Source organism: Molothrus aeneus, chromosome 2 (assembly GCF_037042795.1).
Source record: "Molothrus aeneus isolate 106 chromosome 2, BPBGC_Maene_1.0, whole genome shotgun sequence".
Taxonomy (NCBI): domain Eukaryota; kingdom Metazoa; phylum Chordata; class Aves; order Passeriformes; family Icteridae; genus Molothrus; species Molothrus aeneus.
In genome coordinates, this window is record NC_089647.1 from 37,101,801 (window position 1) to 37,128,258 (window position 26,458).

A 26,458-nucleotide genomic window follows, 5' to 3' on the forward strand; every position below is an offset into this window, starting at 1 on the left:
ATCCAAGCAAAGATGAAGAGATGCTTGTCTCTCTCAAAAAAACCAGAAAAAAGCTGAAGAAGAACAGGGAAATCTAAAAATGCAGAAGATTCCTGTGATCATTCTCCTGCAATGCTAAGTGTCCAAAAGTGAGCAAGTAAGTAATGAAAAGCCCTAAGCAACCCAGATGGCTCTTGGGTGTGTGTTACATCCCCAGTCAGTTGCCAAATCCTTACTTAAAACAAACCTTATCAGACAAGAAAAAAATGACAATAAAATAGACTCCTGGTCTGCTTCTTCCAAAAACAGTCTCTCATATACTCCAACAATAAAACAATGACATAACTTTTGAGTAATGCAAAAGCCCCAAGAATTAGTAATAAGTGATTTTTCATGTCTTGTCTTAAAAAGCTAATGTGCTACTAGCACCACAGCTGAAGTTCCTCTTCTCAAAGAGCTACTTTCAAGCAAGCAGATTTCCTTTAATCAGTGTATGACCTCTGAATGGTCCAGACATTACAACATACTCTGTCACTGATATCAAAACCATTTAATTTCTAAAATTCAATTTAAAAGGTTTTGGATTTTTACTTTCTATTAAAGAAACACTTTCTGAATCATTTTAGGAACAATGTTCTGCAGTCAGACAAAGTGCAGCTAAGTGAAAAGTGACGCTATTTAAATTAATTCTGTTTAAAACCAGTGCTTCAATGAAAAATGAAGATGAATGTAAGCATGGGAGCTTACACAATTGTTGGTGAAAAAGTATTACAGCTACTGCATGCATACAAGTTGTAGAAACCACTTGGGAAAAACCTGAAATGCCATTAGGTTAATACAACACATCACACAACAGCTTGGCAAATATCAAACCTTTAAGAGCAAATTTTTAATGTTACTTTTTTGTGCCTTGCAGCAAACAATTTAATATCCTCAAATATGCCAGTAAGACCCATAACACTTCAGCAGCTCCATTTCAGAGATTCATATCACAGGTAAGTTGCAATGGCATACACTAGGTACAATTTTACTATACACATTTTTTTCAAAGACATAAAGGCAGAGCATTCTAATGCTACATCTTTGTATATATAGCTGTATCTTTTGTATATATTTATCTTTACATATATATAGCTAATTTCCTTTCTTTTTCTACTTTCTTGGACATTGTCTCTCAGTTTTCCCTTTTCAGACTACCCAGAAATTACAAAAGTTAATGATAAAATTAAGGAAAAAACCTATGGCTGAATATTATGAAGTAATTTAAAATTTTCCCAAGTCAATTAGGGAAGTGTGTCTTTAAGCCTGTTCACCACTGGCTATTCTCATCAGACACATACATGGAACTATCTTTCACCTATAAATCCTTGAAGCCTTTGGCTGTAAGCAACAGTTTGGATATACAAGACTTTTAGCTTTTCAAATCTATAGTGATATCATTACCAGGGCAGATGATAAGGAGCACATAAAGAGCAACCGAGATTGAGAAGAAGTCAAAGGTGTCATGACAGCAAGGTGTGGTTAGGACTGGAGATCTAACTGGTAACCTTTTAGTGTCCTGGAGAGATACTAAGAAGTGTTTTGAACCTTGAAGCTTTTTGATCTAGATGTCTCTCAAGTATTACAAGAGCTATTCATCTGTCCTCAATCTTAAAATCTTAATGCCTTGATCACCTGAAATAGAACACAGGCCATATGATGCTTCAGGAGACATGTACTTTATCATTCAAGAAAAATTTGGGTTTTCTTTTTATTTTGTTAGTTTCACAAAGCGGATGTATTTTCAGAGCTTCAAGTTATTAGATTAATGGTATTTCCCTTTGCTTACTCTAGTAATTAAATTGCACTGGCATTAAACTGTTTTTCTCAACAGACTTGACCTTAAGAAGGTCTCACTGGATGTCAAAGTCTTCTTTTACAACAATCCTTAGGTGTCATCCAGTACATTAGCTACTGTATTCATCAAGGGAATGGAGACAATAAACTTAATATCTTCTCTTTCATCAGTACTTTCCCCTAAAACACAAAGTTTAGCTTTTTTTTTGCTTATTTATTAGTTTTGATTGCTTTTAAGATATTAACAGCTTATTTCAATACAATTGGTCAAGTCAAGAAGCCAGCTTTGTAATAGAAACAATTTTTTAATAATGTCTTTGAGAAAAGGTCGCTATGTTATTGAGCACTTTGGCTGGGAGCTGTAAAGGCAAAGCTGAACTTCCCCCACAGTTCATTATCTTCAGGAGTATTGATTCCTGGATGAGACCACACTCACCATTCAATGTCAGCTCTGCTGACTCCTACTAGCACATCTCAAGCAGCTGTGAGAAAGCAGGGAGACAGCAGGAGGGAAGATTAGGGGACAAGCAAGAAAAACAACAAGAGTAACAGGGAGTAAAGGTAGAGATGCCTGCCTCCAAAAACTACTTTGGAGCATTATTCTAAAATAAGTGGCACTTCATGAACTCCATGACCAGGCATCCATGTTTGCCAATGCTACTTTTTGGTTACAGACCCAACATATCTTAAGGCTTAATCCTCAGATCAACAAAACAGAAACGATTTCTCCATGACAAGCATGTACTGAAGATCACATAGATAAATGCTGACAAATCTCAGCAATGTGCATCTCACGTAAAAAATTTTATTTGAGAAAGGTTTATTTTCCAGTTGGCAGCTTTAGGGTATTACCAGCAAAATATATTGTTGTCAAATAATCGGTCAAACCTACTAAAACAAATGCGGTTAAAATACAAATACAACATTAGCTTCATTTGTTCATAAAAGTCAAAATGTCAGGTTTCCTAGCCTCCAGAAAACTAAACAACAAAACATATATTTAAATAAGCAGGTCCAAAAAATGTAATAGCAAGTTTTTTAATGGATGTTCTGCACGTACTTACAGGTTGAGCAGACTAATAGTGCTCTCACCACAAGCTCACTGAGTAACTTCCACTTCTGCCTCACTCTGGAGGTGACAACTGGAGTCAGAATCTCTGCAGGGACGTAGAACTGAATCGAGTATGTCACAAAAATCCCAAAGGAGTACAGAATTTTTACAGACTGATACAACCTGTTGAAAACATATACAGTCATGTAAGTTGCAAAATCTTCATAAAAAATTCGTTTGATAACGGCCCTAAGGAGATAAATATATATATATATGATTTTTTTTTCTCAGTAAACATTAATATATTTTAACTGCCTAAGAAATTGCAGAAGATAAGCCAACTAGAGTAAATCTTCCAAGAAAGGGCAGACATCCTTACCACTGTTACTTGTGGCTGAGTAAACAAATGATAAAGAGCTATCCATGCCTCCAACAGGTTTAAATTTACATATATTTTTAATTTGTGCTGTATTAATTACAAGCATTTCTCATTACTTGCAACGAACTAACAGAAATTGAGTCTTTGTATGATTTTCTTTGTATGGACATTATAAAAATCTTGGGTGAGAGCTTGGTTCATTGCTTCAGTCCTTAAAAAGATGTTCATCTGAAGCAAAGCCAACATCCTTATTGATGACATGGATGAGGGGATTGAGTCCTTCATTAGCAAATTTACAGACAACGCTAAGCTGGGAGCATGTGTTGATCTGTTGGAAGGTAGGAGGGCTCTGCAGACAGACCTGGAATGGGTCTGTCCAATAGGATGAAGTTTAATAAATCCAAGTGCTGAGTCCTGCATTTTGGCCACAATAACCCCCTCCAGCGTTACAGGCTGGGGACAGTGTGGCTGGACAGTGCCCAGGCAGAAAGGGACCTGGGGGCACTGGTGACAGCCAGCTGAACATGAGCCAGCAGAGTGCCCTGGTGGCCAAGAAGGCCAAGGGCATCCTGGCCTGTCTCAGGAACAGTGTGGCCAGCAGGAGCAGGGAGGTCACCCTTCCCCTGTACCCAGCACCTTCAGTGCTGTGTCCAGTTCTGGCCCCTCAGTTTGGGAAGGACCTTGAGACACTCGAGCACATCCAGAGAAGGAAATGAGGCTGGGGAGCGGCTGGGAACACAAACCCTGTGAGGAACGACTGAGGGAGCTGGGGGTGCTTAGCCTGGAGAAAAGGAGACCTTAGGGTGACCTTATCACTCTCTACAACTCCCTGTGGAGTTGTAGAGAGTTGATAAGGTGGCTGTAGCCAGGTGGGGTTGGTCTCTTTCACCAGGCAGCAACTGACAGAACCAGAGGAAACAGTCTCAAACTGTGTCAAGGGAAATATGGATTGGATATTAGGAAAAAGTGCTTTATAGAAAGGGTGATAAAGTTCTGGAATGGTCGGCCTTGGGAGGTGGTAAAGTCACCATCCCTGCATGTGTTTAAGAAAAGACTGGATGTGGCACTCAGTGCCATGGTTTAGTTGAGGTGTTTGGGCATGAGTTGGACTCAGTGATCTTGAAGGTCTCTTCCAGCCTAGTGATTCTGTGAATGCATAAGTAAGAAAATAAAAAGAACAAATAGGACCTTGATCTCTGTATCTCTCAAAGCCTGGCAGGGGTCACTTCAACATTCTCTCTTTGAGTATCACAGTCTGTATCTGCATTAGTAAATAAAATCTAGCCAGGACTGCTTTTGGCCCTTTATCCTGTGGCCAAATGGCACGGCAAAACTTTTATCTGTACAACTCAGCTCTTTTCCACCATACTTTCTATAATTCTATTCCTCTATATGAGGAAGAAAAGAAAAATAAGCTTCAACTAAAATTACATTTTGACTAATAGGTTTGAAATTATCTGTATCAAAGGTTTGGCCATCACTGTACACAGGTCAAGTTATCTCCAAAGGCACATTCAAATGGACAGAAATGTTATTGTATCAATTTACAGGCTGACATAATGGTGTAGCTAGTTTAGAAGCTGCTGCTTTTGTGACACACATCTTTTTGACTGCTGAGTAGCTTTTAGAAATTTAGAGGGAAAAACAGTTCTGCAAGACTGTCCTTATTCCAGAAGATATAGATTAGATTTTAGATTAAGATATAGATAGATTTTAGCTGGTTAAATTTTAGCTGACCAGATACCCAGAATTCACCTCTACTCCTCAAGCTTCAGACTACCCCAAGCCTTTACAAAAGTAATTTCTAAAATATATTCAAAAACAGGATTGGTAAGCATCTCCATTACACTATTTTTTCTACAGCTCTATGACAATTATAACTTTCCAAATTAAAAAAAAATTATATTACTAACTTGATTTTACTAGTAATTTAATATTATATTCCAATCAGAAAAAGATGACTCCTTAGGCTACCACTTAATAAAAATCTAAATCATTCATATGTGCTAAACCGCTTTTCAATTCATCATTTTAGATTTCCTTATACCCATCTGAAGAGTAGAAACATCGGCAAGCAGTGCAACAAAATTTGCAGAACAACACAGCTGGACCAAACAGAGCAATAATTATGTGAAGCTTTCACTTGAACTAAGCTGCATGTGTAGTCTTGTCAAACTTCAATACACCAATGTTTGTATGTATGGTCATTAACTTTTGGGATCCACAGTAAGGGAACTGTTGCACAAAGACTCACTTATATCTTAACAAAGAAGTGGTGGTGGAAAGAACCTTCGTATTTGGCCTCAAGAAGACAAGAACCCAAACAAGAACAAAGAAGAAATTTTTGACAATGAGGATAGCGAAGCTGTGGATGCCCCATCTCTGGAAGTGCTCATGGCCAGGTTGGATGGAGTTTGGAGCAACCTGGTCTTATAACAGATTTCTCTGCTCATGGCACAGGGATCACAACAGATGATCTTTAAAGGTCCTCTCCAACTGAAACCATTTTATGAAAAAACAAGACCCAAACCAAGGACTCTAATAAATACTAAAGCAGAATTTTCTGTAATTTACATCTGCAAATACTGAAAACTACTCTTTAAGTCAATTTTCAACATATTCTAAGTAATACATTATGCTGAATGACAATTTGTACTCCCAAACACCATCTAAATAGAACAGCATCAAGCCATTTATCCAAAAGCACCAATCTAGCAGGATATTTTAAATACAAGTAGTCCTCTATTTAATTTAAGCTTAAGAACTTAACTAGTCTAGGGCCTGTGTATGCCTTCCAGTCAATTCAGTGAGAACATCAAATAAAACTCAGAAAGCAGCAGAATTTTAATTTCATTTTCTTTATCAGAAAAAGCTTATTTTTAAGACAGAGATTGTCCAGCTGGAATTAAACACACAAGCCAAGTCTCACTGCTTAGATACACTCCAGGTCTTTCGCCTGTCTTCTTATGAAAAAATTCCTCTGCTCCTTACAATTTCTCTGGTTCAAACTGGCAACTTACTGGCTTTTTATGTGAGGACCAAATAGCAAAATAGTGTCCTGTGGTTCACTGGAAATTTGTTTTGCTAGCCCAGTTAATTGCAACCATTTGTCCCTCAGTACTGTATCAGGTAGAGCCACAGTCCTGCACAGCAACAGCATCATACATCACAATCCCTGAGCGCACCACCAAACTGCTTCTCCTAATTTTGTTTGGTGCTCTGGGGTACTCTCCAGGGTAAGACAAAAACAGATGACTTTGTTAACTGTGGATATGTGCCCTAAGTAGCTTTGAGGTTATTATGCTTATGATGCCAATTTCCAACCCTATAGAGCACCAGTTTCCATCTCTTTTATTATCTGTTTCCTTGCATTAGGCCTGCAAAGCCATCAGTACAAATATCATCATCATCACATCTGCACTGTAGCCAAGAGCTATTTGAAAACTCCTATGTGAACAGCTCTGTTAGACAGCAGGGATGCAGAATAAAGTTCATTCTGTTGCTTGCATGAGCACAATAAAAAACAACAGTGGGTAGCAACCTTAGCTTATTCCACATTCCTCTCACTCCGTGTTTTTTATTAACACCTCTCTTAAGGCACAAATAAACCCAAAGCTACCATTTAAAACAAGCTTTTCACTAATCTTATAAACAACAAGGGCTGCCATGGTTTATTAGAAATAGAAGTGTTTTTCCTTTCAGCTGCATCACACAGAATAGACACAGTAAACATTTGCAGATTTCTGGCTTTTTTTTTTTTAATGTCAGGGAATCACAGAATGGTTTGGTTGAAAGGAACCTCAAAGATCATCCAGTTCCAACTCTCCTGCCATGGGTAGTACCTTTCACTAGCTCAGGTTACTCAGAACCCCATTCAGCTTGGTCTTTAACACTTCCAGGAATGGGGAGTCCACAACCTCTCTGGGCAACCTGTTCCAGTGCTTCACTACCCTCACACTACAGAATTTTTTCTTAATTTGTAATTGAAACCTGCCCTCCTTTAACTTAAGGGCATAGGGAAGGGAAGGGAAGGGAAGGGAAGGGAAGGGAAGGGAAGGGAAGGGAAGGGAAGGGAAGGGAAGGGAAGGGAAGGGAAGGGAAGGGAAGGGAAGGGAAGGGAAGGGAAGGGAAGGGAAGGGAAGGGAAGGGAAGGGAAGGGAAGGACCAAATCTCAGTTGTTACAACAGCAATATAAGAACAAAGCAAGCAAACAAGCAGTAAGAAAGAGATGAAGGTTCTAGCAATGAAAAATCATTCATCCTTCAAGACACATTTTTATACTCTCATGTATTAAACATTGGAATCAGTCTGGCAATTAAACAAAACTTCTTAAGAATATTAAAAATGCATAGTTCATATTGACCCCAAGGAATGAAAAGGAAGAAAAGAAAGTGAAAAAGTAGTACTTAAAGATTGAGAACATTCTTTACATGTGTTCTCTTTTTCAAAAAATAAAAAAGTCAGCATTCATTTCATCTAAGCAGGGGGTTTTTTGCCAGTAATTTGAGATTTCACTACTTTAATAAACTACTACAATAGACATTGAAGTAGATGCAAGTATATAACCTGTAAAACATTATTTGATCAGAATGAAAACATTAAAATACTTTTTAGTTTTAGCACTTATGCACTACTGATATACCTAATTTTAGGCCTATTAGACAAAAGTATTAAAAAAATAAATTACATTTGAGAATAGTTAGAGTATATCCATCCACAGACAGATAAAAAACTAACTATACAGCAGTTGAAATCATCTTCAGTGCATATTCAGCATGTGACGTGCATCCCTCATAACATTAAAAAAAATTAGCTAAATAAAAAATTGTAGTATCCTCGAGACACTAGCAAACAGAAGCTTCATTCTCCTGACAGGAAGTCATCATATACACTATCCATGGACTTGCACTTGAACTACAAACCTATCCATCTTTGATGTCTTCTATTCCATTTGGCCACTTGCTAAACTCAGTGATTACACTAAAAAAGGGCACCATATTACCAGGATATCCAAGGTAAAAGGCACTAATTTCAAAACTGTGTGACAGCTTCTCGCAAACTGTGTATTCCCTCCCTCAACAGTCCTGGAACTAGCTCCTTCTAGAGATTAAATGATTTATAGTATCATTGATCAGCATTTATAATATCATTGATCACCCTCCCTATGCAAGTCCTTTTAATATGGAAGAAATGACTGGCGAGGACCACAGCTCTATTGTGGATACATTAAAAGTCTGAGCACCCTGAGGGCACTGAGGCATGGGACAACCTTTCCAACATTTCTGACTTCTAGGTTACTGCTTTTCAATCACAGATGCACTTACCACTTATCCTGTGGCAGGTTTAAAGTTATGCTGCCTTTGACTTCATCCCCAAAGCGCATATACCCCAGGGTGGCCAGTGAGATGTACAGTGCCATGACTATTGCCATCCCAATGTTCAGTGCCTGGGGGAAACGTGTGCTGTCCTTCATTCTGTTTTCCAATGGCAGCACCTGGAAATACAGGGAGAATCAATCACATCTGATGTTCTCAGAGTAAAACTACTTGTCTCCCCTCTTTCAATGCCAACTTCCAAAATTCAGATTATTTTATAAGTAAGTAAGATTATTCTACAATAATGTTTTACGGCCCAGATGGTCACAATGTCTTCTGTACCCAATAGAAAAACTTGGATATTGAAAAGCACATATTTTGGTTGGGAAAAAGCATCAGTGTGGAATCATAAAGCAATATTTATAGGTTAGAAAAACTGCCAAGAGAAACTTATGGCATGGAGATGAAAATACATAAGCAATGAGAGAGTAACATGACATTTTTTTTGGCAACAAAATTTTTCAGAATCCAAGGATATTTCTCCAATTCCTGTAAGGTATGACTGCACTGTCAGCCTCCATCACAGACAAACCTACTGACACACAAGCTCAGCCTCAGCACACAGCCTCAGCCCTCCCAGCAAAGAATCTGGAGTCCACTGTCACAGACAACTTTTATAAAAAATCCTTTCCTTAGGATTTTTCCTCCTGAGAAGCTGAGTGGCCTCAGGAACAAAATGTAAACAATGGTTATCTGCTGCTGTGGAATGCAACAGGTGGATCTGTGATTGGTCTCACTGAGTTGTTTGTAATTAATGGCCAATCACAGCCCAGCTGGCTCAGGTTCTCTGTCCAAGCCACAAACCCTTGTTATCATTCTTTTCTATTCTTAGCTTAGCTAGCCTTCTGATGAAACCTTTTCTTCTATTCTTTTAGTATAGTTTTAATGTAATATATATCATAAAATAATAAATCAAGCCTTCTGAAACATGGAGTCAACGTTCTCGTCTCTTCCCTCATTCAAGAACCCCTGTGATCGCCGTCACAGTCCATGACTACCAGAATGCAGTCCCATGCTCTTTTTCATCTCTCTAACAGAAGCAGGGCCAGGTACACCAAGCCCTGCTTTTCCTAACCATTGAGCCTCACTTAGTCAAGCCATCTCACTGGGCCTGCCATCACTTCAAAGTGAAGACACAGGCATTTCAACTGTTACTGCATGGAGTTTGCTGGGAATTGCCTTTTACTTTTACTACTCTACAGCATTCAGAAAAATACTCTCATTAAGTTCCAATTTAAGTTTTTAGACACACAGACAAAATTTCCAGGCAAGACAGTAAAACCCAGTGACAAGCTCACATACTGCTCTTCCTACCTTCCATTTCACCAGCAAAACAGATCATTAAAACATCAGCTGATGGTACATGGATACTCCTAGACAAGCACACTTTCCCCACCTCTTTCAGGAGAGCTATATAGTTATCTCAAATACTGAATATGGGATATAGTCCAAGATTAAGACACATAATACTGTATGTCTACATCTAAGTAAAACATCCAAGCTCTGTTGATGCCTTAGGATTTTAGCTTTTCTATTTTTCATATATCTGTAATCCTGCAATTCTTTAGAGTATATCTCTAAACTCCATATAGAGTGCTAGCTACTGTTTTCCTATTTTGGTCAGACAAAACAATTCCTCTCTAGGCCTCAGAATCAAGGACATCTTACTGTCTCAGCCCCAAGAGATGTAAACCAAAGTGATTTGGGGGGCAGCAAACTTGGGGTAAAATGACTTCATTACCTGAAGCCGTAATTGGAAGATTAATCCCCAACATGCAAATGGATCATACTTATAAAAGTATGGAAATCCATGACCCATCATCCATTTTTGGATGTAGCCCCTGTGAGGGGCTTCATCTGCCCTAAAACTACCTGAAGGCCCTTTAATAAATATAACCACTTTTTATTCTCTTAATTTTTTCTGGTCTTTGTTTTTAGGTAGTCCCAAAAAGGCATTACTAGGATGAAATTAGGTAATGAAGATCTAGGCAATACAGACAGTGGAATAAAGTTCACAGTTCAGGTTATCTTTCAGTAGACATGCAGGTTATATTTGATGATGGCACAGTTAATTAAAGAAGCTTGTCATCCCTGGTTAGCACTTATGTCATATCTAATACAGAAAAACAGTCCCAGTGCAATAAGGTTGCCCTGTAAAAGCTAGTGTTCATCATACAAAATTGCTTTTCAATTGACTGAATATTTATTATTTAAGCAATATGAGTTATGGAAAAAACAGATTTCATCCACTAATTAACTAACAAATTGATATATCTGAATTTCTGGCATATTATTTTCCATATGGTAATTACTCCTTTCCTCCTAATCACCCACTGAAATTTACTTCCTTACTTGTAGTAGCATAACACCACTGCCAGTCTATAGCACATGGCCCTATTTCTCCTATATTTCAAATCCCAAAAAGTAATTTTACACTTGGGAACCGAGATGTCCCTAAAAAGGTACACATTTAGAGTGATTTTTATTCCTATTCAATTAAATCAGTATTTTTTATTCCTATTCAATTAAAATGCATTATACATGTTAACTTCTCTATATATTTCAGAGCCTCCACTGCTGATGTTGTTCCACCAGAAAAGAACCTGAACTTAGACTGTAACTTGATCTGGTGGGGAATGCAGAATTTAAACAAAGGACAGTTTCAGAAATTAAATCAATTTTTAAATGAGTGTCGAGCAGCAGGAAGAATGCAAAAAGAGACATGATCCGTAACGGACTCCAACCAGGATATCTGCCTTTTAAATCTTTTTATATTTTAACAAAGTTCTTTCCATGGGCAGACAAGATTATCATAGAATTGTTTCTCTGAAAATTAGTTCATAAATTAAGTAAAGGACTAGTGCCACACACTATGCTCAGTGTTCTTGATTCCAAAGGAAGCAATGAAATTTTCTTTTTAAATTTATAACTATGCAGACATTTTTTATCTTTAGCATTTAAACCCAAACAGTTTAGCATTTAAACCAGAAGATCAGTGTTTCTTCAAGAAAACAAAAGCATAAAAAAATTAAAAGCAATTTAAAACCATTAGGGGACAATGCTCTTAAGCATACACACTCTGCTTTCTAACTATCCACAAAACCAAGTTTACTCATAAAATGCAATTATATAATATATATATATATAAAATATATATAATTTCCTGTATACTTATGAGTAAATCAGAATAAAACATATCCATTTAAACTCATGTTCTCATATCATCATCCCCTCTTTAACGTTATGACTTTCATTTTTGGTGAGTGTAAGGAAATGAGACACTAAAAGAAATCCAGGATAATAAGACTGGTGGTGAGAGACACATTAACATATGTAGACCTTGAAATTATATTTAAAAACACTAATTCCTCCCAGCTTATCCTTGAGTTAGTATCAGGACTACATGTGCCTCCAGGCTGAACAGATGAGAATGCTAATGCAGCCTTTTGTGAATCACTCAGTCCAGGTGAAAGTGTCCCTGCCCAGCTCAGAACGAGCCTTCCCAGGTTCAAGTACCCTCTCTGAGCAGCAGCAATCTCAACAGTCATCACTGCAGGAGATGCTTCCCTCAGTAAAACTGTTCCCCAAAGAAATCATGCAAAGAACTTGAGCCAGGTTTTAGAGAGTATCCAATATCACCCACTCCAGACAAGCTAAAAACTTCTGTAACTGATGGGATTAGCATGACACTGAGTAACAACCAATTACATGTATTTTACCAAAATCACCCGGCTCTCTAAGCTGTTGAAGCCCATCAGGATCCAAAAGATCACTGGAGCATCCACAAGGAGACAGAGGCTGCCAGGAGATATGATGTGAGCCAGTGCTTGTTCTGACACTGAGTCACTGGTGGGCAGCTACTGGATAGATCTTCACTGTAAAATTTCTTTCCAGTCCCTGCACAGCTCCTCTTGCAATGACTTCAGAAAACCTAACATTTCATCTGAATGCAAGAGACAAGGTTCTTCTCACAAATGCGTTTTAGTTCTGGTTTTACTGCTTCCTTCCTGGAACCAGGAAGTGAGATGAGTTAAGATTCAGTTTCAAATATACATTTTTAACCTTTTTATTTAATGACTCTCTTCTGTGCTTCTGATTTCCATGCTGTGCTTCCTTCAAGCTCTTTCCCCTTCACTTCACACTAGTCCCTGTCATAGCCTTAAACACCTACGAAATCAGATATTTTAGACTAAGCTTATTCTTTTCATAATTTCTCAATTTCCATTCTTTTTTTCCTCCTCACTGAGTAAACTATCTAATTTTTCTCTGTCAGCTGCTTCACAGAGTTTTTCCTACAATTTTTGAGACATTTGCACACATCACTAGTATTGTACTCCTTGAAACTTAATACTAGATTTTTTTAGTTACAATCAACCTTTGGCTTCTTAAAATTGCAAAACAAGCACAGTACATCTTGCTTTCATCCACCAAATAAATTCAAAACTAGCCATAATTAACTGGCAAAGAATCGTAACTGAATGTTTGAAATAACCTGGCTAATCTGATATCATCCATTATGCAAAGTGCTTTCCCCTTCATTTCAAGCTGCTTGAAGTAGGTATAAATATTCCCAGTAATACCATTGCCTCCTCATCCCTTGCCTTGAATATCCTGCTACACTCACAGTCTTCCTGCAAATAAGCTGCAGGGGATTGCCTGATTTTAATCAGAAATCTCTACTGTACTTTTCATATAACTGCACTAAAAAAAAAACCCCACAAGAGAATTTGACCTGCAGACAATCAGATAAACTTTTATTTAATTTTCATAGCCACTGAAAGCTAACCTTGGAATGGATAGCTTAAGAGCAGATGTGCTTAATGTTTAAATACATAAAGTCACCTTTCTATTTCTCAGGAAATCCCACTAAAATGGCCATCCTTTATCCCCTGCACTTTTAAAGTAAGTATATCAGATAGACAGCTATATAGAAGTTTTGACTGGCTTAAGCTAGAGACAACTCAAGAATTTTGGAAAATTAAAACCAATATATTTATCAATTTACTCCGGGAAAAAAAGTCCCTAATCATGCTCTACAGCAGCAAAATAAAGCCCTGTTCAAAGCAAAAAAATCTGATATCAAAGGTACTCAAGATATGTAAACCTAAATTCTACTACCTAACCTCCAAAGACAAATATTAAATCCTCAGCAGACAAATGCAGTGCAAGCCTGGCCCATTCCTTTTTTGTCTGCAAAAGGTACCAATGAATTCATCTGCTCACTGAAAGGTGGATTTACAACCACACAGCCTATGGGGGAGCTGCAGACAAAGTACAGTTACCTCAAGTAAAATATTAGTAACAACATACATCATTATTATATTACCATGTTTGCTTTTCTGTCCTAGTGCATCTCCTCTTGCACTGCACAGAAAAAGGTCATGCAATATTTTGAGCAACAGGCTTCTATTCCATCACTTTTAGGTACACTTTTAAAGCTCACTCTCTTTACTAAGCTACAGAACATCACTATTTAGAACACGTACAATAAACAATCCAATTTTCCTTAACAGATCCCTCATGACTGCAAACAAAAGGGCAGCTACTATTACCCAAGGAAAAATGCAAGCCAAATGGTGACTGTACATCAATTTTTATAGTAGAAGTTTTATATGAAATAAATAAATCCAGAAGACAAGTTCTTACTACAGAACACAGTGCCTTCTGAAACCTGCTGAGCAATGCCAATCACTCCAAAAACCAATCTCCTCAGACTCCAGTAAAGCCCCTTTCAACTTGTTTCACCAGGAAAAAGAATTACTCACCTACACAAAAAACCCAAACCCAATCTACTGCCCTATTCTGATGGCCTTGATTTAACAAAGCTTGAAGGAATTGTGTAAATCTTACCTAGCTTGCCGTCCAAACTTTGCATTCTCCAGGGGTTCATTTTTGTCTTTTATTATATTCAAGAATTTATTTATCACTTTATTATTACATTTATTTAATCTTTACCTTGCTCTGAAATTTAACAGAAGTTCTGCAAGTTTGTGTATTATCGTGTCCTATGTGACTTTGTGAACCAAATCCAAAAAATTTCTCTCCAATGAAAACTGAAAATGATAAAGCAGCATTTTAGTTCAGCCATCAATATTTTAAAATATTTTTAAATATCTGTCCTGTCAAAATCACTGAAGTGTTATATGCTTTGCTGGCCTTTACATTAGTATGTGGTTTTATCCAGCAAAAGATAAATGCTAATAGAAAATTACGTTTCTAATTTATCAGACAGTTCCAGCCCCCAGCCACTTGGACTGCAGCCTACAGACTATACAGCACTATGGTCTAACACGTTCTGCATAAATTATGCTACTCTCAAAATTTCCACAAGGTAAGTGATAAAAGAAAAACCTACTTAGAAATGCAAGTGTTGCTGAAGGGTATATTCCAATCTACTGCAATAATACATAAAGATGTAGTACATGATTGTGTATTTCTGGACTCTTTCTGGCTCAGGAGGTAAAAATGAAATTTCCCAAAGCTGTAATGGCACTTAAATTTTTATGCCAGCCAAGGATCAAACCCACATTGAATTTAAGTCCCCTCAAAATAAGTGATAATGATTACTAAGTTCTCACCTATCCCTACCTGTTCCTTTGTAAGAGAAAAAATTTACAAGCTTCAATCTGTTTCAATGCAAATGGTTTAAAATAAAACGTCTTCCCAAAAGGTCTTTTGTCTTTTATGTGAAATGCTCCTTCACCCATACGTTGCTTTAGTTTCTAAGGGGACACAGCACAAAGTATACACATATTGCAAGGTCCTGCATGGGGCTGTGCAAATTTCATTACTGCAGAAGTGAAAAAATAAATTACAATGGTTTCCACTGAGGATTAATGAGTATGACAGGGAATAAATGGGATTAGATACCTACAAAATTTTATAACTTTAAATATAGAAATTTCTCTGCCCTGGGATAAGGAGCCTTGAAAATACAGACATATACACTCCTGGATCAACAGTTAAAAAACAACAGGACCCCAACACAGAAAGTGTTTTGCATGTCACATCTTACATTTTACAAGGCCATCATTGAAAGAAATAACCACCCAATTCTGAAAAGAAACCCCAACCAATCCAAACAGAAGGAAGAGAAGACACTGACAATTTTACTTTCCTTAGAACAGTTCCATACAATTCAGCTTGCCCTGAGAGCATGCCACCTTGACAGCTGCACTACTCATCACCTTTCCCATGACACACTCACACAGCTCAAGCACAACACAAAGAATACACCAAGACAAGTTGAAGGACACACACCACATCACTTCCTGCTATAATCTTCTCACTCCAAATATCTTCCCCATTACAATATTTTCCCTTTCCACCTCTCCCATTTCTTTTAGGATTCTTTCTTCTGCTGCTCCTGAGAAATCAGTATAATTTTTCAAGCACAATGTTTATTAGGGAGCCATTACTGATGCCTGCAGAAGTGTTCAGCAGTACATTACTAGGGCTCTCAACTCTGGGAGAACATGTATTAATAAAAAATTTTAGGTTTAGGAAAGGTATTCTTCAGTGAACATTCAAGAACATTACTGAGTTAAAAATTCTTTTGACAAAATGATAGATTTATTAATACCTAGTATTTTCAGCCATATAATAAAATAACTTTTTTTCCAGCTGCTGTCTCCATCATCCCTTATTCAATAAATGTAAATGATTCATGATTTACAACAGATTTAACTTAAAAAATAAACATGTTGGCAAAATATTTAAGAGGCAAACTAGAACTTAAACTTTATTTATTGTTACATATATACACAAGCATGTGCACACACTGCAATGCTACTTTCATCAATGAAAAGCCTGCACAGAGCCTATTATAGATGGTAAAGTTAAGATGCTGCTGATTAAATGACAGACATGAAAGTCTAAAACCAAGGATGCAAGTATTTGTTCTAGCTAGCTGCACTCTCCAGGAAAAGTTATTAACATTTCTGCATCTTCAGGGTTATATTCAAGATCTTTCTCACATCATGAAGACTTACATTTAAATACAACTTGGAGAATTCCATACACTGCAGGTAAGTGCTCACTCAGAACATAACAGAAAGGAAATCTTTTCCAACTGTCACAACTAAGTTCAAAAAAGCTGCAGTTTAGAGGACTTACAGAATGATGGGCCAGGGGAACAAAAAATCTGGCTCCAAAAAAGCAAAATAATTTGGGTGAATATTCCTGCCTGAAATTATTTAACTATGTTTCTTAGTTATACATAACATCAGCATAAGTAGTATGTGCATCACTCTGCCTCTACAGCATGTATAATTAAGGCAAATACATCTTCCATCTAAGACAGGGTCACATCTAAAAGGAAAATTAGCTTTTGTACCTCACTGAAGCTGGGTCTCAGACCCCAAAACCCACCTGCCGTAAGCTGGCAAGGCAGAGCACAACAACTTGGCACTCTGTCACTTGCTCTTTGTCCCCTTCTTCAAAGTCATCAAGTTTCAGGCAAGTAAGCAGTAAACTTAAAATGCCTTTGTTCTACGATTGCGTAAATGCATGTGTATCTTAGGTTTTCTAAAGAAAAAGAAACATTTGAATGCTGCAAGCATGTGTGTGGGATGCTGCTGAAAGAATGTTATCCTAGGGACTGTTTGTGTTATTAAGAATTGCCTTTAAAATAAGAAGTAATAAAAGTAGCTTATGTAAAAAACAATGGTTCTCCAGGGTGAAAGCAAGTTTCTCCATTCTCAGGAAGTGCAGATTACTGGTAAGGAATATTTAACTTGATAAAGAGGTGATATCAAGTTGTCTGATACTTCATCAACATTCATCTGAATTGGGCAGATGCATATTTTTAACAGTTTCTGATACAACATCTTTTTATCTGCTGCACCTAACAACATTCTCGGTTTCTAATACATTTGCTCATCGTTTCCTGATTTTGCACAGTAGCTACAACACACTTCTTGCTGACACATCTGAAGTCCACATTTACCATGTACGTTTAGTAGTAGGTCATGTCCACAAGTCATCAAACCCAGTCCAAATACAAAGACATGCTTGTCCAAACACAAAAAGATCCTCAGAGAATTCTCACCTTTCACATTTTGAGGATACAAGCCTTTGCATCATCAAAAAGAACACCAATGGAATTGATATACCTTGGTCCAAAGAGCTGATGCCTCAAGTAGATTTAGATGATGTCAGGTTACCTGTTAAATGTCTGCTTCTGATAAATACAGTCTGGTCTTAAGGACAAGGGAAGCATGCCACTGGGTTTCTTTTTTTTTTTTTTTAAGGACAATACTAATCTGTCAAAAGAGTTTTTGACAATGAGAGGCTTTTATCTCAAAGCCACAGGCCTAACAAGCTCATCTGCATTACTTTCCAAATCCAAATAATGACATTTTAAAATGATAATCCACTTAGTTTTCTCTTTTTAAATCTTCTGGAATTGGTTAGCTGCTGCCTAATGTGATTCCAGAGCCTGTCTTCTGGTATACAAATACTACCCTATCTTCGGCTGCAAAGCTGTGATATCCAAGTTCAAAAGCAGTTTGAATAGACATCTTCAAGTAACAGGCCAAAATATAAGAAGTCTTATTTTCCAAACCTGAAATTAATGTTGGAAAGTAATGTTTTTCTCTTCACTAAGCTAATCAGTCTGCAGCACTCAACAGGAGGGAAAAAATCACACTCAATTGTAAAAACTGCAGTTAATTTAGCATATTTATATGTAATGGAGAAGGAAAATTATATTCCTTGTTTAAATATTATGATTCTATTGCATCCTTCTTCCTCCTGAAGCTTATTATAAAGTATCACTTTCACATTTGGATTTGTTTTTTTATATCTAGAACAAGAAACCCAAGCAGACTTTTGACACAAAATATTTATTAAGTGTAACTGCTATTACATAAACAACATTATGCAAAGCTGTTACCTGCACATGGCAATGCTGCAGACAGAGCCAAGCCTGAAGGCGCTGGTTTACACCCCTCTAAAAAGGGCGTTCAACACTCTTAATTTCATTTTGGACAAACTCAGTCTGAAGTTACTTTTAATTCAGTAACAAAATCTCACATTAATTTTAAAATCAGGCCTACTCATCTCTGGAATATGAAAGAAGCATTCTAACATGGTTCTTACAAAATAATGTTTCATGTTCTGTGAAAGACATCTTCACTCCACTACATCACCCACAGCTCCTGTATTCAAGGAGTAGCATTGGTTCTCACTTCTGTTCTGTGGCCTGAACACCAGCCCCATGCTTTGCCAGGCAGCATCATCTGGCACAGGGAACCCACAGCCAGAAAGAACCAAACTACAGAGGCAAAGCAGCAGCTGCCAAATCTCCCAGCCCCAGCACAGCCCTGTACTCAAAAAGGTTCGCTGAGGGCTGAAGATACATTTTCTCCACTTTGAAATCAACATTCTGTCCCTGAGCCAAAATCTTCATTGGAAGGTTTAAACAAAACCAAATATCTTATGTGGTTTGTTGCATCTGAGAGGAACAGTGGATTTTTCTTTACAAAGAAGCTGTGGGTCTGCTACTAGATAAAACTAGCACTGGGAGATAAAAGAAACAATGGGAAGGATTCCACTGATTGATGAATGGAAAAAGATATTTGCTTTTACAAATAAACTTTAGGTTTGCTGATAAATGAAATTAGACGTTGAGAGATGAAAGAAACAGTGGGGAAGAAAAACCTCTAAATTCCATATCAAGTAAAAATTAAAAGGGAGGGTTATTCATCAGAGGGAAATCTTTAGTATCAGGCCTATCGGGGAGTCTGTACCTCTCAAGTACCTCAGCCAATGGGGAAAGAGAAAAGGGAAATGTGTCCGGGAAATTAGGATAAAAAGGAGGCTGCACCCTCCAAAAATTTGAGAGATCCCAGAATGCCCCATGGTCTCTTCCTTTATTCGAATAAAGCCAGAAAGGACTCCTCTGTCTCCTTTTTGGACACAAACCTCTGGTGTTTGTGGATTAATTTTCTTAACACATCCACTTAGGAGTACTGCATTTCTGTTGCCACTGCTGTTCCACAAACTGAACTGATGTCACCAGTCAGTAGGATTTTCACAAGGTCACCCAGATCATGTTAAAGTCTAAACTTGCAAGTGATGAAATCCCAAAGCAACCCTCAACACTATGAATGGTAACCCTGAGACTGACAGTACTGAGCTCTCATCTGCTGTTTGCTATCTCGGGGTCACTGGGTGCCCCTGCTGTCAACTTCTCCTGTTCCCACACAGTAATGATCCCCACCCAGCTGTCAAGACAGCCACCATTTGCAGCAGCAACCTTAGACCAATCTGGAGTAAGCCCATTTTTACAGACATCTCTAAGTGGCAGCAACTAAATGAACAGCACAAGCAACTGACTGCAGCACTTCTTACTCCTGTTACAAGCATCACTCAGAGTATAGCATGAATTAACATTAATCAGCTCTTCAATAGCACTAACCTTATTCCTGCTACAGCAATTGCAACAAAAAACAACTTGCCTAGACTTTAGCAAATTACCAAAATTGCTCAAACCTGCCATCAAGTAAGAGTCTAGATGGATCACAGGCAAGTATGAACAGCTCAATTCATCACATTAATATCATCAATTCATCATATTAATTGTTTTTATTTTAATGAAATATGTCTCAAAATAGTTTTATAATACTGGCTGATTAAATGTTTAAACTAGCTCTTAGTACCACTCAAGTGCTACTTTCTAGGCACTACCTTGGTTTCTTTGAGATCCTGTATTTCAAATATAAATAGTCCACATTTTCGTTATTACAGACTAAAGTCAGTAAAATTGAGGTTCTTCAAGTATATTTATTTAGGGATTGACTATAGCCAAAGCAACAATATTCCAAAATCCATACTGCTAATTTTCTTACAACACTATGACAGCTAATCAGTCCTAAGCTAACTATAGATTTTAACCAAAACCCATGTTCATACACTCATCATCTGTGAGGCAAACATGATCTCTCAAGATCAAGAGGAAAGTTCTAGTAGGAATCTGCTGAATCATTGCAGCTCTCTGAAACATGTTCCATTTAGTGCATTGGTCCTCTGCTTTATTAGTGTCACTAATTTTTATTAGTTACTAATGAACTATAGTAATATTTTAAGTGATGACAAGTGCTAAACCAAAAGAAAAAAAAATTAAGATATATGTATTTTGGATCAATGGGATGAAAAAAAAACCCAAGCAAACACACTGAGGGCAGTTTTCCTCTCTTGTCAGGTTCTGCTTAAGATGACTTCACCAGCCCAAAACCTCAGAATTTCATTGTCCCTTTACATAACACCAGTAATCTGGCAGCTCTCAAGATGAGAATTGGCATAACACACATTCAGATGCAAGGAAAAGGAAAAATGGGACCTCATAACATACCATAACTGGTATGCCAACTTATTGTATAAAATTAAGCAATCAAAATCAACTTTTCTGAGAATTAAGACCTTAAGGCGTCTGTTTATAATGCCACGTTCAGACAGCTTCACAGTAATATTAGATATTTGCAAGACATTCCAGAACAGAACCTAAAATCAAGTCTCTAAAAACAAGACCAAGATTACATAAATCCATTTTATGTGCCTGCAGTCAGACAAGAGTAGACTAAGGAGCCAATTGAATTAAATGGAGCTTTTTTTTTTTCCTTACCAGAACAACTCAACCATGTGGACCTAGGAAGGACAGTAAGACAGGGGGTAACAAAGTTACCACACACCAGCTACACAACAGGTTTATGATGGCAACTTCCTGAGCTATAATAACTAGTTATCAATTAAATAATTCACCAAGAATTACATGAAATACTAATTATGTAAAGAGGAAATGTCTTGTCTTGCTTTCCTTCACTTATCTTTTTTTTATTTCATGCTTCAACAACTTTGTTTAGTTCTGATTATTCAAATATATGAAATAATCTTTTCTTCAGATCTTCTCTATAGTGAATGCAAATACAGCATAAGCATGCACAGCAAACATGCTGCATGCCCAAAATATTCCTGAGAGGCAGGGACATCTTAATATCATGCTGTATATAATGAACAGACATTAAGCTATAGATTTTCACTTTCATTTCAGTTTATAAAGGTAGCCATGTTATATTAATGGTTTTTTGTAATGTAAGCACACACACAAAGTGTATTGAACTGTAATACACATAAACATTTAATTAGTTTGTAAAAACTAATAAAAAGGTGAAAACTTAACCATGCTTTCAATTTGCTTTGAAGAGGAAGTAAATTATGACCAAGTAAAAAAGAGAGACAGCCTATGCAGAAATACATGCAATACATACATAACACTAATATCTAATAATATAAAGTAGCATTTTTACATTTTAAAGGTACACATAGAATAAACCCTACATCATTAAGCTCTTGAATAAAAGAGACATAAAAAATTCATGTTCTTAAAGATGTCCTTAGTAACAACCAGGGAGTCAAACAAGCAAATGCTCTGGGAAGTTCTTTAAGAGGTTTACATCAGAAGTCAATGCTGCCACTACTGATGTAAACTTAAGGAGCTGTCTAATTTGGCATCCAATGTGCCAGAAAATAATTACAACAAACCAATTCCCTACCTATAATTCAATAAACTACTGCTACCAAATGATAAGCCTTCACCACCCTCCCGAGGCTTACAGAGCTCTCACTTGGGATTCCCTGGCTACAAATACCTGTGTGCTATGCAGTACATGAGCAAACCTGATAAAACTGGGGCATGCATCAGATCAGATCTACTGTGCATGACACACACAGCAAGTGTAGTCTGTCCCAGGCAGACTATATAACCAAAAAGTAACAAGCTTAGTGTAGTCCAGTCTGATTCTCCGAGCCTGGGGAGGTTTTTTTTGCCCAAGACCTGTAGGTATCAAATAATCTCAGACAAACAGCTGATTTCCTATAACAAAATTTCCACATGACAAAAGATGTTCAGATACACACAGATTTATGGTAGGTAAACCTCTGGATCAATCAGTTCATATGTGAGAAACAGTGGAAAATACGTTACAAAAGTATGTTTTCAAACTAAGTTAAAAGGTTTTCCTATTCAGCTATTCTGACAACACAGCAGCAAGGTAAAATAATCTGGTTAAAGTCAGAATTGACAAATCTAAAAAAGAAAAGAGACTACATGAAAATCTTCTGTGTTATATGAGTGACAGACAATCATTTCAGATTAACTGCATGCTGCTTTGGAGTTGTTTTCGTTTGGGTTTGTTCGGAGTTTTTTGGGGGGACGGAGTAGGGACAGAAGGAGGGGTTGGTTGGCTGTTTTTTAATTTTAAACATACACTTTAAGCATAACACTCACTTAAATATGTAAATATAGAACAAATAAAGTATATACACTAATTTCCCCAACAATTTATGACCTACCATTCCAAGAGGCCTCTTTAGCTACCTTTTAAAATATATCACATGGAACAAAAGTGGTTAACTAATGAGAGGAAAGCTAATGTCTTTGCAAATAATTTGATGGATGAAAGGATGGGTGTTAACATCTTTGAAATGGGTCTTAATGTCTCTACTGGCTTTGGGCAGCAGGTTCATTACAGAGCCCCAACAGTTTGACTCCTGAAACAGCCAAGTGGGTCTGCACACCTGAACTTCTGAACTTTGGGGTAAAACACTAGGTTCAAGGGGGGAATATGTGGTAGGCAGTTCAGGAAGGCTGTACCCTCCAAGTACCTCAGCAATGGGGAAAGGAAGAGGGCAACATGCAGAAGGGAGTTTGGGATAAAAGGAGGCTGCGCCCTCTGAAACCTCGAGAGAGAAAACCCCGCAGGTGTGTGTGCCCCAGAGGACTCTCTGCCTTTGTTTAAATAAAGTTGCAGGACTCCTCTGTCTCCTTTTTGGACATAAACCTCAGGTGTTTGTGGATTTTCCTGATATTAACTATTTGGGACTAAATGCATTTTTGCAATTTGGGACAGGGCTAAGCATCCAAGCCATGGGGATGTTGTGTCCACAACTTTCACCTTATTTGACCAGACAAATTAATCCTTTTCACATTAACACAGGAGATTAGTGCTTCACAAAACCTAAAAAATAACAACAGGAGTGAAACTGCCTGTATCCCCAGCACAAAACCAGTGATTTTGAAGAGACAGTGAAAAGCACTCACCACACCAATTCCTTCAAAAGCAAATACTGCAGTCCCAAAAAACAGTGGGTATTTCTTCCAGCCAACCACAGGTGGCAGTTTTCGAGGATCTGCTAGATCCTGAAGAAAACAAAGCAAAACAGTGCATTACCTCTTCCTACAATTTTGACTGATGCATTATGTTATACAAAAGAAAACTCAGTACATGTTGACAGTGGTGTACATGTTGCTATTAACAATCCCTGATTTTCCTCCCAAACCTAGTCCTCTATACACATTTATAGCCACCTTTCCACATGGAAGCTTGCAGATGTATTTATTCTAAATTCCATCACTGTCACTAGAAATTTTCACATGTAAAGTAACACATTGGTGTGCATAAGGGAGCATCTATTAAAACAGAAGGGAAAGTGCACATCTCAAGTCTTATCTTCTGCAAACTTCTTAGTGTACTGCTCTTTCTAACCTGCTTTCATACTGCACAGATATTCTTTAAAACCATAAGGGACACTAAAAGAACATCTCTTTAACACAAGACAAAGTTCTGCAGAATGATTAATTACTATTAATTATCCAATTTTTTTCATAATTTCTCCTGCCTCCTTGCCCAGTCCATATTCTCATTGCCTCTCTTCCCATGCTCCACTTCCCACTCATGAAAATAAAATATTTTTATCTTAAATTAAGATGCCTCAAATAAAGTTAGTGTTGCCTTTCAGAAATTGTCAGTCAGTATATATCTATCAGAAACCAACTGCCACATTCATCAACCATAACTTGCCACACTGAAAAGAACAGATAATAAACTTTTTTATACTCACTCTAACAATATACTGGTAAATAATCACCAGGCTGACAGCCATGGACAGATTGGCAAGCAATGAAAGCAAGGACAGGCTCTTAAGGTCACGAATGAAGACCAGGAGGACCAGGAATGGCAGGAAGCATAGCATGTATATTCGTAAATCAGTATTCCTTTTCTCAGAGGAGCTGCCAGTGGCACTAACGTTCATGGGAGCAATCTTACTTTCCAAGAATCCTTCATGGACCTTTATTGAAACAAACAAAACCAACACGTTAAACAGTGGTAGAAGTGAGTATATGGTCACATTGCTGTTTTCCTACAGGGAAGTTTGTCTCTCTGCTCCACCTGGTGAGGGACAGGAATTCTGAGATCCCTGTACATGTACTCAGTGCAGAGGGGAAGACAAGGCACTTCCAGCAAGTGTTTCATACTTAAGGCAAATGATGAAATGAGGGCTTGAAAGCATCATTATCCCACCACTGAGGAAATTCACACATGCAGTTTAGATCAGAGTCCTTTCAGAAAGGGAGTTTGGTAAAGTGGAAGCAAGCCAGACAGATCTGGGCCTAAATCTTAAAAGTTTGAATTTTCCTGGGGAGAGTAAGTGGGTTAGATAAAAAAATGCTATTGCACTTGAGTTCAGTGCCTAACAACCTTATGCCTTCATCATACGCATCACAGCAGCATACATACAAAATAATGTTAGAATAAGAACATGCCTGTCTTTCCTTTAATTCAAATGAATTTTTTTCACTCTTCACTTTTTTATTAATGAATATTAACTCAACTTTAAAAACCATGACAGAATTGAGAGTTCTGTATCTAATAAACTGATACAAATTAATGCCTATAAATTAAAAGTAGTACACAATGTGAAAGTGCATTAGGGTTTTTTTTGTACATAACATTATAATAGCTGCAGGTAGTGCAAATCAGAAGATTGAGTTTGGAACTATTTATGACTCTCACTGCTTCTTTTCGGAAAAACTCAGCGTGGCTGCAACTGCCAAAAATTTGTTTTGTGGAAATTTACACAGCCATCTGTGCTGTGCACACCACAATCAAAACATTCAGAGCTGCTGGTTATTCTGCTTGCTGCAAAACAAGAACCGTTTTATTTGTTTTAGATCTCCTCATGCTGTTTCCCTTAGGTATCCTTTTCTTCTCTACCGTTGCATTCAGCATCTTACAAATGAGCCTATGACTGTACTTAATCTACTCATGCTGCATAAAGCCTTTGGCTTGATGGCTACAAAAATATACCTAGACAGTGAAAAAAAAATCCTAATCTCCCACAGAGACAAACAAAAATGCTAAACTGATATATAACTGAAATAACTTGCTTGATTTCCATTGTTTCGAACAATCCACAAATTCAGAAAGAGTGAATTAACTTAAAACTATTCTTTCTGTAACCAAAAGCACTGTACTTTTTTTTCCACAATGAAAAAGGAAAAGCTAAATGATATAATTCTGCAATTGCATGCTTTCCAGAAATCTCAATTACATGAAAACATCACTGGTCATTATGGAAACACTGATGGTTTCTACCTTGCAAGAATCTATAGTGTCACTTGCAAGACATTTAACATCTGGTAGTTTTCATTAAGATACCATTTTTAGAAAGCTACAAAGAAGTTCTAATTACACTTAGAATTTAATTCACACAGCTACAATAACTTGACTTTGCCAAGCTGTAAGTCAAACACTTAACCAAATTATTTCCCTAATGCCACATGAAGTAATGCTCTCTGTGGAAGCTTCCTGCTTTCCCACTACACTTAAAACAGAAATGCAGAACAAGCACTTTAGGTCTTTCACTTTAACAGGTCTTGTGTGTTTACTTGCTTGCATGCACTTGCAGGTAGCCAGAGCTGCTCTGCACACAAGGACATGTAAAAGAGCTTCTAAGAATCACAAAGTGATTTGAGCACAGAAACTCTCTGCTACAATA

At 37.4% G+C, this 26,458-nt stretch overlaps 1 protein-coding gene across 1 annotated transcript in view; it reads right to left on the reverse strand.

The window, feature by feature from the left end:
* The window catches only part of SLC36A4 (solute carrier family 36 member 4), a 94,881-nt gene that overhangs the window by 48,741 nt on the left and 19,682 nt on the right, over nucleotides 1-26,458 (reverse strand). Inside the window, 4 exon segments of the mRNA XM_066570477.1 lie at nucleotides 2,880-3,049; nucleotides 8,570-8,739; nucleotides 23,721-23,819; nucleotides 24,521-24,748. Of these exon segments, the coding sequence (XP_066426574.1) occupies nucleotides 2,880-3,049; nucleotides 8,570-8,739; nucleotides 23,721-23,819; nucleotides 24,521-24,748 (667 nt within the window).